This window comes from Lutra lutra, chromosome 8 (assembly GCF_902655055.1).
Source record: "Lutra lutra chromosome 8, mLutLut1.2, whole genome shotgun sequence".
NCBI lineage: Eukaryota > Metazoa > Chordata > Mammalia > Carnivora > Mustelidae > Lutra > Lutra lutra.
The window spans coordinates 54,892,041-54,907,169 of record NC_062285.1 but is presented as its reverse complement, the minus strand read 5'-3'; the positions used below and the strand labels follow the sequence as shown (position 1 = coordinate 54,907,169).

The 15,129-nt window shown below is 55.6% G+C and overlaps 1 protein-coding gene across 1 annotated transcript; it reads left to right on the top strand.

Moving 5' to 3' along the window:
- Positions 1-6,571: 6,571 nt before the first annotated feature.
- On the top strand, positions 6,572-10,555 carry HOXC12 (homeobox C12). The gene is made up of 2 exons (XM_047742963.1): positions 6,572-7,218; positions 7,977-10,555. The coding sequence occupies exons 1-2, from the start codon at positions 6,609-6,611 to the stop codon at positions 8,213-8,215; spliced, it is 849 nt and encodes a 282-aa protein (XP_047598919.1). The 5' UTR covers positions 6,572-6,608; the 3' UTR covers positions 8,216-10,555.
- Positions 10,556-15,129: the final 4,574 nt, after the last annotated feature.

Here is a 15,129-nt window from a genome sequence, read left to right as displayed (position 1 = left end):
CCAGAAGGGGGCGATGGAAAAAAGGAGAAGGCTAATAGCAGGCTCCTTGGAGTTGCATTGGGACACTGAAAACCCAGGCAAAGACGGCAGTCCCTTTGAAGTCCCTGGGAGCCCTGGTGTGCCAGGGGTGTTTAGGACCATCTCTTACATTGGATTAATATGTCTGAATGGTTTTTGGAGGATTATCATGTCTGGATCAATTCTGGAGATTCCTCTCCCATAAGAGTAAGCAAGCACAAGAATCGAACTCTTGTATGAGACAGGTAGTGGGCGAGTGTGTATTCTGGGGAGGCAAAGATGGGAAAATGTATTATTCTCGTTCCTGGTTGTGTTGGTCCCTTACCTTTCCTTCCTCCAAGAGCTGGCATTCTCTTTGGGGACTCTGAGACATTCCTGTGATGGTTTATCTGTGCACGTGCACACCGATGTGCGTGTGTGTGTGTGTGTGTGTGTGTGTGTGTGGAGAGAGCTTTCGACCAGTGGAGATTTTCCCATGTGTGTGTAAGCATGTAAGTAGGAACGTTGTCATCTCAAGGTATAGAGCGTATTTACTTTTCTTCATTCAAATATGTGAGAAGATTTTCTCTCCAAGGTCAATCTTCTAGCACTGATCTGAGAGCAAGACTCCACTGTATACAATGGGGTAGGGGGACATAAGCGGTGTGAAGGGCTAAGAGCAGAGGCCCTGGAAACAGACGGTCTTTCTCCTCTGGGACTGGGGCTCCAGTGATATTTCTCACAATCCAGGTCACTCCCCACACCCCATGGCTACCCCCACCCACCCCAGGCCAGGACTGAGGGACCTGGCTGGGCTGGAGACTCATAGGACTCTCCATCCGGAGGTCACTCTACCAAGCTTCCAGGGAGAGCTCAGATCCTTTCCTGGACTTGGGGGAAAATCCCTTCCCCACCCACATCTTAGTCCCCAGACCTAGGGCAGGCAGAATGGGCTTTTCAGCCTGTAGACCCACAGCTAAGAACCCACCTGAGGGAGCAAGGCCAGCAGTTCTCGGGGAGATCCCTCCAGGACTGTCTCCAGACCGTCTGCTCCTGAGGCTGATCCACAGGCCAGGGGATCAGCAGGCCAGTGTGGGTGTGAGGCAGGGGCAGGCCCTGGGACATTCTCCATCTCTCGGAGGACTGGACCTGGGAATCCTGCGGCAGGTTCCCCAATTCAAAACCGAGCTCCCCACCCTAGGATCCACCTGTGCGGAACGGGGATGGTGTCGGGAGCCCACCCCTCAAAAAACTCCAAGTGCTGGTTCAGGCAGATGTGTATCCAGACCTGCGCTGGTGGAAGATTGAGGGGCCTTGGGAAGTGAGGGGCTTCTGGGAGGAGGAGGGGGCCAGAGTCTTTTCGCAACCAACCAGGCTCTTCCTCTTTTAGCCTTGACCGTGACTAGGTCTTTCTGACCTTGACATCACAGGGAGCACAGGGAAGGGGGGCAGGGTGGAAAAGGCCTTGATCTTCCGGTGGCCAGAGAAGGGGAGGGCCGCTCGCCCCCTCGACGCGCCATCCTCCTTCCCGCCAGAGCCCGCCGCCTCTGTTTACACACAGAGGAGGTGTCGTCTCCAGTCTAGACAGGGGCGCTAATAACGCCCATAAAAGGCGGCCTCTCCAGAGATGTTCTGTAACTCGGCTCCCGCGCGCCTACAGCTGGCGGCTCCCTCCGCCTCCTCCGCCCCGCCCTCCTCGGATACCAAGGCTGGGCCTGCGGCGGCCCTGGGGAGGGGGCACCCAGAGGGTTTCTAGAGGCTAAGAAACCCCGCCCCGCACCCTTCTGAGCCTCTTCTGTCTCCAAAGGTAAGTAGACCCCCGTTCTTCCAACCCAGCCTCCAGGTTAGCCGCACATCCTCCCACCGCCACCCGCCAGGCCGATTGCCCCCACTTCAGTCCACCCGCGCCCCGCCTCCCCGGGACTGGGGGCTTGGATTTGGGATTTGTAGAGGCTGGGGAGAGTAGACCCCAAATAGATCTCAGCCTCTCCCCAGTGCTAGGCCTGGCGACAGGCCATGGTCACAGCGAGCCTCTGGCTGTGGGGCAGAGGGCACTTGGGCAGTCTTCCCCTATACCGAGCTTCGAGGTCGCAGAGACCAGGCCCGGGGCTCCCGGATACGGTGCAGGCGGCTGTGGGTGTGGCGTTTGATGTGTGTGTGTGTGTGTGTGTGTGTGCGCGCGCGCGCGTGTTTTAACTCGGTCCCCACACCTTTCTTGACACTCAGTAATTCACTAGGCGGAGGAGATCCTCTGCTGGCGGAGGGGGAAAATGTCAGAGTCGGGAAACTATTTAACTATTAACGCGCTGAAAGGACAGAGAAACTGGGGGGAATGGGCCCATTTAGGGATGCTCAGGTGATTGGTGGAGAGATGGTCTCCCAGATGTTCCCGCCTGGGACCCCCACCCCCACTCCCTTCCAGAGTAGCAATCAGACTGGGGTCTTATGGAGGAAGGGCCCCAGAGATGCCGCAGAAAGTTTGGAGGTAAGGATGCTGCAGACCCAAGGCAGATTGTGTGAGCCTGAAAGCCTGGCTAGGCCCCCCACCCCAGGTTCTTCTGACGCACCCCCTCCCCACTCCAGGCTGCAGATGCCTAGAAGGCAGCACCTGGAGCAGGGATCTCCCATGCTTCCTCTGAAATCCCCGGACACCCGGAGGGGTGGCTGGCAGCCAGGTGGGCTCCAACCCCTGGAGGAGTTAGCAAAGGAAAGAAAAAGGTGACGGAGAGCCCCTTCCCACCCCTCAGCCTTGTCTGAACCCAACAAAGAGGCTGTACCAAGCCTGAGCTGCCTCAAAAGAATGAAACAGAGAAGACTGTAGGGTCGGGCGCGGGGCTGGGGGTGGGGGTGGGCAGAACTTCCTCATCTGCCGCCCTTCATCTCCCCTCTCAACACCTGCTCAGTTCCTACTCACACTCCGTCAGTGGCCCAGGCCCTGCCTCATTTGCATACGGGGCAGAACCGCTTTCTGCAAACTAGGCAGTGACCTTGAACTGGGCCGCGAAGCCTCTCCACTGACCGTGGAGAAGGCAGCACTGCGTGGAGTACTTCTGACCTGGGGCCCTCGGGGGAGCCAACTCCCGGCAGTTCACAGCCGCTCCATGGTGGCCTGAGCCTCCCGCAGCTGCCTTGCCCCTGCCACCAGAGCGGGCATGGATGTTATAATTAACTCCTGCCGCCGGGCTCGGCTGGGCAGGGACTCGAGGCCCCTCGCAGAGGCTGCGAGATGCGGGAGGGATGAAGGCACAGACAGAAGGTGCGGGAGAGGCGGTGGGACAGCCAGCTGGTGGGTGCGCAGGAGCAGGAGGGCTGCCTCGGGTCTTCAAGGAAAGCCTGGGGCCACATCCTAGCCTTCAGTTTTAATTAACCCCTGAGTTAATGAGCGGGGCATGGTTGAACCAGGCCAGCTGCAGCAGGAGCTGGAGGCTCAATGGCCAGCAGGCAGGCCGCCTCTTCAAACCTTGGGATTTGATGAATGTGCGGGAGAGCAGACGCACAGAGCCCTCAGCAGTTCCAGAGCCTGGGTCTAGCCAATTATAGTTTTGCGTGTGGGCTGCGAAGTGCGGGTGGATAAAACTCGGCTAGACGCGGCTGCTCAGCGCTTTGGGTTGCGAGTCCATCCCAGATCCCCTTCCTGAGCCCCAGTGGGTTCTTGGCAGGCAGCTCCCGCCATGGCCGGATTTAAATTTGAAGCTTTGCACCCGAGCCTCCCGACGGCCCCGGGGACCCAGGCTGGGCGCCGCGCTCTGGGGCCCGCTTGTGGGCGCCCGGGTTAAAGAGGGGGCTGAGCGGTGTGTGTGTGGTGCGGTGCCTTAAAGGTGGACAGATCGGCGGTGGTGCACTTAGATTGCCTGTGTCCTCGCCGGGATCCTGGAAACCCCTAGGCTCACAATGGATCTCGAGGAGCAGAACACTGGGGATGTGAACGTTGCTGAAGGTTCCCCGCAGCTCTCACTGAGCAGAAATCAGGGTCAGCTCCACGCCTCGAAGAGGGGTTTGTGCGTGTGCCATTGTCCACAGAATGGCAACCCCCGGGGGGAAAATGCCCTTTTCGGATGGGGCCAAATCCGGGCGGGAGAAACTGTGTTCCTGGAAGAAGAAAGCCCTCCCTCTGTTCTCAGTTCCCCGGGCATTGCCTCTGCCGCCCGGTGGCCGCTGCTCTGTGTGCTCGGAGGCCTGGCTGGAGGGCAATGTGCAGGGCTGTGGGCTGGAGGTTCTCAGGCTAAAAAGGGACAGGGAGAGTCAGGTACCTTCCTCCTGGGGTCCCCTTTCTGGGAGACTGGAATCATCTGGAAGGGTAAAAGAGGATGGGGAGAAGCCTCTACCCCACGAGGACTAGGGATGACTGTGCACAGCTCAGCTCCGCGACCCTCATACCAACAATAGCCGCAGAGCACACAGGCCTGGAGGCCCGGAGACCTTGCAGCCAGCGCAGTGTTCTGATAGAAAACAGCAACAATATTCAAGTCACACCCTGTTTATCTTTATTACCAAAATAACCCCCAAATAAAATTTTTAAAAATTAAATTTTCAGTGGTGCTCATTAATGCATCTGGAAACGGGGGCATACATAAGATGCTAGAGATGCTGTGACGTGGAATTTGCAGCTCAGGGATGCTCCTTTCTGCAGCCGCGCAGCCCCTTAATCAATTAAGCACAAAAAGGCCAATCCAGGCGGTCTCCTGCCCGCCGCTTGGCGCCCTGGCTCGCGCCGTTCTGACTGGAGGTGACTACTCGGGGCTAGCATCTCACCGTTCGGACTCGGTTCCGGCAAGTGGGCCTGGCAAGTGCCGGGCGCGGGTCGGGCTCCCAGGGGCGGAAGGGCCTTGGCCGGACCGCCCGGCGGTCCGGGCAGGGAAGGGGAAGTGGAAGAGGGGCGGGCGCCGAGCTGCGAGCCCTGAGCTGCGCGGGGCTGGGCGACGCTCGCTCGTGCGGACACATTTCTGTCCGGAGCAATTCTGGTTGGGGATATGAAATCTCCCGGCGAGCTGTGGAATTTAAAGAATCTGCTTTTCTCTCTGCCGAGTCCTGCAGAGGAGAGAGAGAAAAAGGGAGATGAGAATCTTCGGCTTCGGTTTGCTTTTGTAGCTTCGGCTCATTCTCAGATACTTAACTTTCACCTACATGGGTTTCTTTCTGCCATATTCTTGCGGAGACTCTCGGTTTCTCCAAATTTCTCTAGATTTTCTGGTGTTTTCTGCACTTTGACGTTTGCTGAACTATCTACTTTACCCTATATTATTCAAAGCCAAGCATTGTATAGGAGCTTGGAACAAGCAAATAGAAATCTGAGTATTTTGCCTACCAGACACCAATAGAATACATCTAGTTTTGAAGGCTTTGTTTTGGTTTTCACTTTAATCTGCTTATCTGTGTTCTGTGGACTTGCTTGGGATGGGTTTGTGGTTTCCAGATGTCGATTAATCTCATCAACGGCCAGCGTTGGATTCTTAACCTTGTCCGGAAGGAGCTGCTGAGGTTAGCACCATAAATATAATTTTAAACCCCAACAAGGTAATTCTCCGGAGTCCTCTCCCTCACTCCCAGCATACCTACTGGGATTGGCACTGCTATCTGATGGTCCCAGCAGCAGGCTGGGCTGGTTCTGGTGTGTGGGGGTCTCTTCTGCTGTGGGAGTCGTGAGCCTCTCAGGCCAGCCAAGACCTAATGAGGTCCCAGAGCCTCTTGCTGCAAAGACTCTGGAAGACCCCCAGAAGCCCATCTGACCCACAGAAGTCAAAGGCAAGAGTAGTTCAGGCCCCCAGATTTTCAGGAGCAGGTAGTCAGGTCCACCTAGAGTCGGGCACCTCCTTTTTTTGGCTTCTTCTGCCTCCTTTCTGCATCCCTCCTCTAACGGTGAGTGAAAGTGTGAGGCTGGAGTGGCTCCCAGCTCCAGGGGCGAGGGATACCCAGCATTAATAATTCTCCCATAGTCCTTCCTAGAGGAGAGGACCCCAAGTGCCTCCCAAAATTCCTGAGGAGAAAGAGCTGAGGAAGAGGAGCACAGCAGCGGCAGGGCTGGGAAAGACAGTGGCAGGAAAATCTGTCCTTACCCCCACTTTGCCTCTACTGTAAATAAACCCAGAGCCAAAGGGCTCATCCGTCTCCTTAAACAGCCAGTAAACTTTATATGACACAATATCTAATAGTAATTTATTGGGGAGATATTGTAAATTCCAACGGTTTTAGTTAATAAAGGAGCTAATTAAAGAGGGACAGGCTGTGCTTGGCCAGCTGTTGGCGAGAAGATAATACATCTGGGGGGGGAGTGCATGGTGCAGAAGTGCAGATGTGTGGGTTTTTTTGGTGTGGCTTTTTCCCTCTTGCCCCGTGTCCGGCGATTGCCTCACTCTCTGCATTAGGTTTTATATGATATTTTTGAAAACCAGAATCCAGTGAATAAATCTGCCCCAGCATTTTGTCCCCCCCACCCCGAGTGGGGAAGGGGAAGTTGGAGTTGGTGCGGGGTGGGGGGGACTCGCTGTCCCCACCCATCCCCCTGGCGGCTGGGCCCACGTGAGCTGGATGGCCAATGGGTGGCTGGTGCAGGTTTAACTATGTTTAATGTCAGATAGCAATAAAGTAGAAGCTGCCGGTCGGGCCCCGCGGAAATGGGCGAGCATAATCTCCTGAATCCCGGGTTTGTGGGGCCGCTGGTGAACATCCACACGGGAGACACGTTCTACTTCCCCAACTTCCGCGCGTCCGGGGCGCAGCTGCCAGGGCTGCCTTCGCTGTCCTACCCGCGCCGCGACAACGTGTGCTCGTTGCCCTGGCCGTCGGCGGAGCCCTGCAATGGCTACCCTCAGCCCTATCTCGGCAGCCCGGTGTCGCTCAACCCGCCCTTTGGCCGCACGTGCGAGCTGGCGCGAGTGGAGGACAGCAAGGGTTACTACCGCGAGCCCTGCGCGGAGGGCGGCGGCGGGGGCTTGAAGCGTGAGGAGCGCGGGCGCGAGCCGGGCCCGGGAGTCGGGCCGGGGGCAGCGTTGCTGCCGCTGGAGCCGTCGGGGCCGCCCGCGCTCGGTTTCAAGTACGACTACGCGGCCGGCGGCGGCGGTGGCGACGGTGGCGCGGGACCCCCGCACGACCCGCCCTCGTGCCAGTCACTGGAATCCGACTCCAGTTCTTCCCTGCTCAACGAGAGCAACAAGGGCGCCGGCGCGGGCGACCCGGGCAGCTTGGTATCTCCTTTAAACCCCGGCGGCGGGCTCTCGGCCAGCGGTAAGGACCCCAGCCCACTCGTGAGGCGTACTCAGGACCGGACAGCTCTCCGGGGGCGGGCAGTGTAGGACTGAGCTAGGGCCGCCTGGGGTGACAGAATGTGTGGTGAGGAAGGGCTTCCTTTAAAAAGAAGTACGGGGTGGGGGGCGCCTATAAACATGTAAATATCCCCATAAAAGAACTGCACAGAGTCCCCTTTTAGCCGACCTGCGGCTGGAGGGGGCAGGGAATTCGGGAGAAGGGGACTCTGACCGACATTTCCCCATGCCTGGGGTGGGGACTGAGACCTTGGTCCCTCTCTTTAGGGCCTCTCCCTCCGCCTTCACACAGGCTCCGTTACCTACATTTTTCCTTTCAAGGAATGCCAGTGGACCCAGTTTACTCTGGCCACTTGCTCCTATGTGTTCTAGCTGATCAGGGACCCCATCCTGGTGGATGTGAAAGGAAGGGGCCAGGATATCTGAGAGAAGAAGAGGTTGGGGAGAAATGAGGGGATCAGAACCCAGAAGGGTCAGAGATACTACAGTGGGAGGTAGGGTTGAGGAGGCAAGGACGAGTGAAAGGGGAAAAAGAGAATGATGAAGGTGGGGGAGTTGATGGGGATGAGGATCTGTGTAGAAGTGAGGGGATGAGACAGAAGAGCCAGGGCCTAGGGGTGGGCGGTAGGCCAAGGTGAAAAGGGCTGGGGAAGGACCGAGGGCACTGGGCTTGTCACCTCTTGGTCCTCTGGCCAACGCTGCCGGTTCGTCTCCACCCAGGCGCGCCCTGGTACCCGATCCACAGCCGCTCCCGGAAGAAGCGCAAGCCCTATTCGAAGTTGCAGCTGGCGGAGCTGGAGGGGGAATTTCTGGTGAACGAGTTCATCACACGGCAGCGCCGGAGGGAACTCTCAGACCGCTTGAATCTTAGTGACCAGCAGGTCAAGATCTGGTTTCAGAACCGGAGAATGAAAAAGAAAAGACTTCTGTTGAGGGAGCAAGCTCTCTCCTTCTTTTAGGGGGCAAGACATGGGCACCGGCCCCGGACTGAGCCTGTCTCTGACAGAGAGCAAGAGGGGGTGCTGCCTGGGACAGTCCCCGCTTAGAACGCCAGGCATCTCTGGCAGGCGCTCCTTGGACATCCTCTTGTCTGTTTTGTTTGTGGTTCCCTCCCACACACCCCTCAGCAGGCCCCGCCAGGTCCCAGAGAGAAGGGAAGAACCCAACCAGGGAGAGGATCTGCAGACTGGGGATAGGGACAGGGAAGGCTGAGGTGCTGGGGTGGGGCTGGTTTGCAGTGGAACTGGGGCATTTGGCCTCCGTCTGAGGATCTGGAGGAAAGGTAATCTGCCCCCCACCCCCTCTCCCCCATCTCCTTCCATGGTCTTAAGCCAGCCTGCGGTAGGCAAAAGTGGAGACAGTGGAACCAAGTCTCCCCAAAGTCCCAGTAGCTGGGGTTAGGAGAGGGAGAGAGGAGGCAGCAAGAGTGGAGGGTCGGTGGAGAGATTGGAAGGGGTTAGGGTAGCTCTGGGAGGGTAGGAGGAAGTGCAGGAACCTAAGAGGAAGTGCAGTTTGGGAGAACAGAGTGATCAGTAATGCTCAAGTCCACTGGGGTCTGGTCCTCTAGGACTGGAAATGGAACAGGCAGAGGTGCAAGCACGTTTGGCAGACCTGGCTGTGGACAGGGAGATCATCAGCCTTATGTCCCCTCTAGGGCAGCCTGCTGGAAAAGTCTCTGGGTTCCTTCTCCCGATGGCCCTGCCCTCCCATTCGCTCACAGGTGTGCAGCCATCCACTCTTCCTGCAGCCTAGGCGGCTGCGGACCGGAAGCCCCAAGGGATTGCGAGCTGAGCGGATGCAGCCTCAGGGTTAGTAACCACCCCTGGGACCCCCACCTGGCCCACCAGGAAGCCCAAGAGGCTGTGAAAGAGGCTTTCGAACCTAGCACTGATTGGCCGGGAGAGTTTCTGACAGCCGCGGCTACCGCGGCTGATTCTCCCTTCCCCGCTGGCGTTCACGGTCACGGCCGGCCAGAGGCTGGACCGGCATAATTTACGAGGCAGGAGGAGAATCTGCCCCTAAAGGGGCTACCGGCCACGGAGGCCCCAGCTCAGCCCGGGTTTCCCAGGCTGGTGACAATGAAGGAGGGGGCGCTGCTGCCCCCCACACAACTCCTTTCTCTCTTTTACCCACCCCCACTCCACCCGCCCCCAGCGTTGCCCTTTGTCTCAGGATCCGCTGCCGGGGGCCTCACCCTAGCTAGCGAGCCTCGGAGTAGGAGGACCAGAATAGGAGGGGCACATCCCCAGAACCGGTTGGAAGCCAGAGTGGCTTCTTCAGCCCAGGACATTTTATTCATAGCCCCCTTTAGGCCCCAGCCCCAGTCCAATAGATCTAGGCTGGCTTAGGAGAGAGAGGCAGTGAAGAAGCCCCGCCGCACCTTCCTGCACTCTTGGTGAGAGCCCCTGGACGTCCTCCTCTGCTGACCCACCCTTGCCAGGAGTAAGAAGGTGAGAAGAGGGGACCAATGGGAGTTAAGCCCAGCATGCACAGTGTGAACTGGCCTGCTAGCTTGGAGTTCTTCCTGCCTGGGAAGAGTGTCCCCTAACCCACCCTCAAAAGGCAATCCCCAGAGCCTCCAACTCTCCCACCAGCACACAGCTTCAGGTCCCCCATACGGGATTGTGCAGAGGCATGGGCAAACACAGGCACAGCTGAGCCCAGCACTCCCACGGGGCCTATGCCACTTTCCTGACTGTACTTGTAAGCAGGAAGCCTCATGTCCCCAAATACAGCCCTGCAGAGTGGCCATACAATCACTTGCCCTCATCCCCCACTGGGCACCTGACACACTTCCCTACTGACGTAAACTTGTTTCACCTATGTACCAGTTTGCAGAAATCAGCATCATTCCAGCTGTCTGCACAATCCCTTCTGGGTTGACCCTGGGTACGTGGCACTCTCCCCTTTGCCTGGTCACCCATTACCCCTTCATGCAGCGCCCCCCCCCACATTGTGGGCTCTGGGGTGCTGGATTCAAGCTTCACCACTCCAGCCTGATTCCTACAGCCTGGTAGAAAAAAGAGACCAGAACACTCCAAAAGGGGTGGGGGTACAAAGATATGCAATATTCTCTTCCTGTCGCTTTAAACTTGACTTCTGTGAGCTTCTCTGTCAATCTGTGTCCTGTTCTCTGTATCCGTTGCTAGTACCTAGTGTAGTCTCTGTGGGTAGATGCCCTTCCCAGCTCTCTGTAGTGTGCCCTCCTATTCAAACGTCTGTCTTTAGCACGTTTTCCCTTTATATAGTCCTTGTACAGAGTTGCTTCATCATATTAATATTAATAATAATAATTAAAACATGACCGAATGATGATGTGATTTTTTTTTAGAAATAATTTTAAACTGAGTCCCCACACATGGTCTCCTCTGCCCAGAAAGAAAAGAATGGGATCCCCATTCCTAGCAGCTCTCCCACTTGATTGTCTCCAGCTCAGGTGAATAATAAAAATAATAAATGTATAATGATAAAGGAAGAACGGTGCAGGGGCAACAAAAATATATGAGCAACAAAGATCTGTTGATGAGCTGCCATCTCTGGTCCCAAGCAATTACTAGCAGAGAGAAAATTGGGGGATAGAAGATTAGGGGGGAGGAGAGGGATATCTGAGGAGTCATGGGGCCATAAAAATAACGTAGAGGATGTCTGAGCTGCAGGATCTCCAGGAAGTGAAACCAGGGTAGGGGCTCAAGCAGGTTGGGGCAAGGATGGCAAGAATGCCCTGGGATATGGGGCAGGGGCTGGTGAAACCACACTTCAACCCCATGGTCTAACCCCATGGCTTAACCCCGAGAGCACATTCTGTGCACAGCAAAATGACTAGATATGGGACTAAAGGCCCCTTGAAGCTGGCGAAATAGACTTCCTCTCTCTCTCGGCCAGCAATTGCCTCTGGGCCTACCTTGCCAGAGAGAGGCCCAGGTGGAAGCCAGAGTCTGGGTTCCAGCAAAGCCCATGGGCCCTCTGCACCTCCACTTCACCCTTTCATTCTGGGTGTGATATCCTCCCACTGCCTCTACCCTTGTGCATCTGGCCCCTGAATTTCCCTTTCTCACAGCTTGGTTCCAACCAGGGAGTCTCCACCAGATTCCCTCTCCACCCTCCTGGGCCTGCTTTGGAAAAGCAGAGGCCCCCACAACTCCTGGCTGGAAATCTTTCTTTCTCTTCCTTTCTTTCCTTACTCCTGCAACTAGAAAAACTAACAAATTTAAATTGAATCCCACTCTCCTTTTGCTCCTAACACACAGCTTATCTGGTGAAGTTGAAGGGTTTGGGCAAGAAGGAAGATCCCAAGCTTTTGGGGGGGGGTCACCATACAAAGGTCCCCACAGAGTATAGGCAAAGCTGGGAACAGAATAGCTTCTGGCAGCCATGAGCTGGGGAGGGACTGGGTGGGGGCTGTGCCTAGGTCTGAATTAATTTGGCGGGGGGGGGGGGTGGGGGGCAGGAGTTGAATCCCAATGAACCCAGGCATGAGACTACTCTATTCTTAGGACACATCTATATAGGAAGAATTAACAGTGAAGGCATTTCTGGCTAAAAAGAAAGGAGGGAATTTAAGGAGGTCGGAAATAACTGGCCTTTAATTTATTCCCTTGATTCATTCCTGAGACACTGTGGATCTGAGAGAGGAGGTACTTTGCTGGGTCGTGTCTACACAGATCCCCAAACTCAATAACTGGGGAGACTGTCAGAGAAGGAACGACCCTATAACTTCCTCCTAAGGGTTGAAAAACTTACTGTTGGGTATCTGGGCCAAAGAGAATGTCATGGTTGGAGCCTCCATCCAAATACTCAGGGCAAGGCTGTATTCAGCATCTCGGCAAGGATTGCATGTATTTTGCAACTATTTTTCTGGCTTAAACCCTCAAACTACAATTTACTCCATGGACTTTAAGACAAAGAATCTCGTGTCTCTACCTGGGTCTTGAGGAGCAAGAAACGGAGACAATTATCTGGATAATTCAGGTAGAAAATATTTCTGCTGTTGTGTATTTGTAAGCTTCTATCATCTCTGGCCCCTGTTGTCCACCCTGTTCTACTCCACTCTGGCCTGCATAGACACAGCTACGGTATTTAAAGAAGCTATCGAGCGGGCGGGAGATGGGTCCGGCAGCCGGGGTTCTGTGGATGCTAATGCAGCCGGAAACCCGGCGCGCGGTCGATGGCTCAGACCCGGAGCAGAGCAGGGACCGCCAGCCCCATCTACGAACAAAGCAAACCCCCCGGGGCCTTGGGTTCCGGACAGGCCGGAGCTCCTGCCCACCATCCTCCCTGCCATTACCAGGAAACTAGGAGCGGTTTTTAGGCCCCGGGCCGGCGCGGGAAACGCACCCCGGAGCCCCCAACCCTCTCTGCGCGGCGGGCACATGGAGGCGCCGGAGGGTCGGGTGTAATTCATCGCGCGGCGGGCTGCAGGCGCCGGATCCCGCAGCCGCGCGCCTGCCGAGCCTTAGGCCGGCGTGGCCGCCTTCCGGCGTCTGCTTCGGTCGAGACAGAGCTGCGGGTTTTCCGTGAAGCGTGCGGCCGGCGCCCGCCGCCCCGAACGCCCCGCACCGCTGTGCCCCGGCGCCGCGCTCGCGGTCGCCGCTCAGGAGGAGGCTCCGAAACAAAGGCGCGGCGGCCGCTGGTGAGGACACGGGCGCCGGGAACCCTCCATGGCCTGGCCGGGTGGAAAGGGCTCTGGGAGGTCGATCCGCGTCCCCGGCCGGCCCCAGCCACGGCTCCTGTCCGCTGCAGGGCCCCCGGGAGGGGAGACCCGGCGCGCCTATCAGCCCCCCGCTGCCCCGCGCAGCTCTCCGCCCAACAGCCGCCAGCCGCTCCAGTCGCCGCCCGAGGGCCGCCGGGCCCCCGCGAAGTACGGGATGACCCCTGCTGGCCGGAGCAGTGGAGGCTGGCGAGCGCCGCCCCGCCCAGCCGCTCTGCCCCGAGCACCCCGGGCCTGGGCGGGAGTGCTCCCAGTTTGTGGGAGTCCTGGAAGAACAGCCCGAGTCTCTGGCGCTGCCGGGCTGCTAAGCGCCCTCCCTCTGCTGGGCACGCGGCGTCCCCACAGCGTCGGTCCTCTCTCCCGCTGGGCTTCTCACCGCCGGCGGCAGAGGCTCCTAAAGCCTCTGCCTCCTCAAGGAGCCTGGCACTGGAGACGAGGAACTGATCTCAGATGAGACCAAACACAGCCGGACCTTTAGCCAATGTGACCCAGCCGGCTGCGGGTGGGTGATCCCTCCTCTCAGAGCCAGAGGCACTTCCTGGAGACTAGGAGATCAGCCTTCACTATGTCAGTTTCCACGTCTCGGAGTGCAGAACTTTCTTGAGGGCAGATCTGCGCGGATGGAGCTCTCCCGCAATTCTTGCTAAGAAAGCTCCTGTGAAAGATGCATAGTTCGTATGCGGAGCACGGGAAAGATGTTTCAGAAAACGCACACTTGGCGGGAATGCCAACATAACCGATATATTGAAACAGTCTAAAATGCACAGATAGCTCTATTACATGTACATACTGGGCATGGAAAATATATTTCTCTATAAATCATACATACAAAGACACTTTCATTTGTATGGGAAAGCAACGTTCTGGGTAAAGGTCACGCACAGCATGGATAGACACCACACGTAATTTACATAAACAGTACACTTGCATGTATATCCTACACAGGAAATATACAGTCCTCATCTGTTTAGCTACATAAATGTATACATTCCATAGGGCGTATAAAATCATGCATGGAAAATGCATCCAGATATTAACTGTTCACATAAAAAGCACATGGAAAATACATCATATTATTATACACACATAAATTGAGTATCTACCCAATGTATGAAAAATATGTGCTGTAAATTAGTTTGTTTACATGGTGTGTGCATACCAAATACATTGCAGTACATTCTTTGAGCTCACATAGTATTGCATTTATAATACACATTTATTTGGCTGTCTTACAGACAGAAGCGGGAGGAAGCTCAGGCATTGGCATTGACAGTCTCCAACAGCTGAGCCTCTTTTCTGTCTTTCTGTTTTTCTATTATTTCTGTCTTTTAAAAACCCCTTCTATGTCTAATGGATTATTTATATAAGTGGTCTCCTATCTCGATTTCCTTAGTCCATCTCTTGCTGAAATCAGCATCTATATTTAGAATCCCAAGTCCTGTTTGCAGCAGGGTCTGACTGCGTAAACACAGCCTATATGGAATGAGCATTATATAATTAAGTTACCTTGTGTCTCAGGACTTGTTCTTCTAGACCTAAGATAAATATATTAGAGCATTACTCTAGGCTGTGAGTTAAGAAGGGAGGGGAGGAGAGGGAAGTGCAGTGACTTGGCAAAGTTGTGTAAGAGGCAGGTTGGGGTAAAGGCAACTTCCAGGTGTATGCTGGGCACTCAGAGTTCCTGAAAGCCAAAGTTTGTTTAAATTTTTTAAAATTTATTTTTAAAATCTCCAGTGGAGGAAGATGGCATGAAGTAAGGGCTGGACCTGGTCTTCTACCTCCCTCTCAAACCCCAAAGCTGCTCCACTCCCTCTCAGCCAACCCAGGAGAGGATTCTGGCCCACCCAGTTCTTTAGCAGCCGGTTAGCATCCTTTATGCTGGCCAGGTCTACACAGGCATCAGGGAAAGTTTATTCTGGAACCCAAGTTTTTCTCAACAAGATCCACTCCTAACGCTTTCAGAGAGGGAATCATAGCTTGAAGCATTTTCAGACACAGAGCTAACTGTTTCAGCCCCGGAAAAAATAAATCCCAGTTGGGTCTTTTAGTAGCTAAAAATCCGAGACTACCTGACACACCCTATGGAAAAATTCTTTAAAAGACAATGCACTCATCCTCCGCACAGATATTGTTCATGGGTTCCGTGTAGACACTGCCATATTTTAC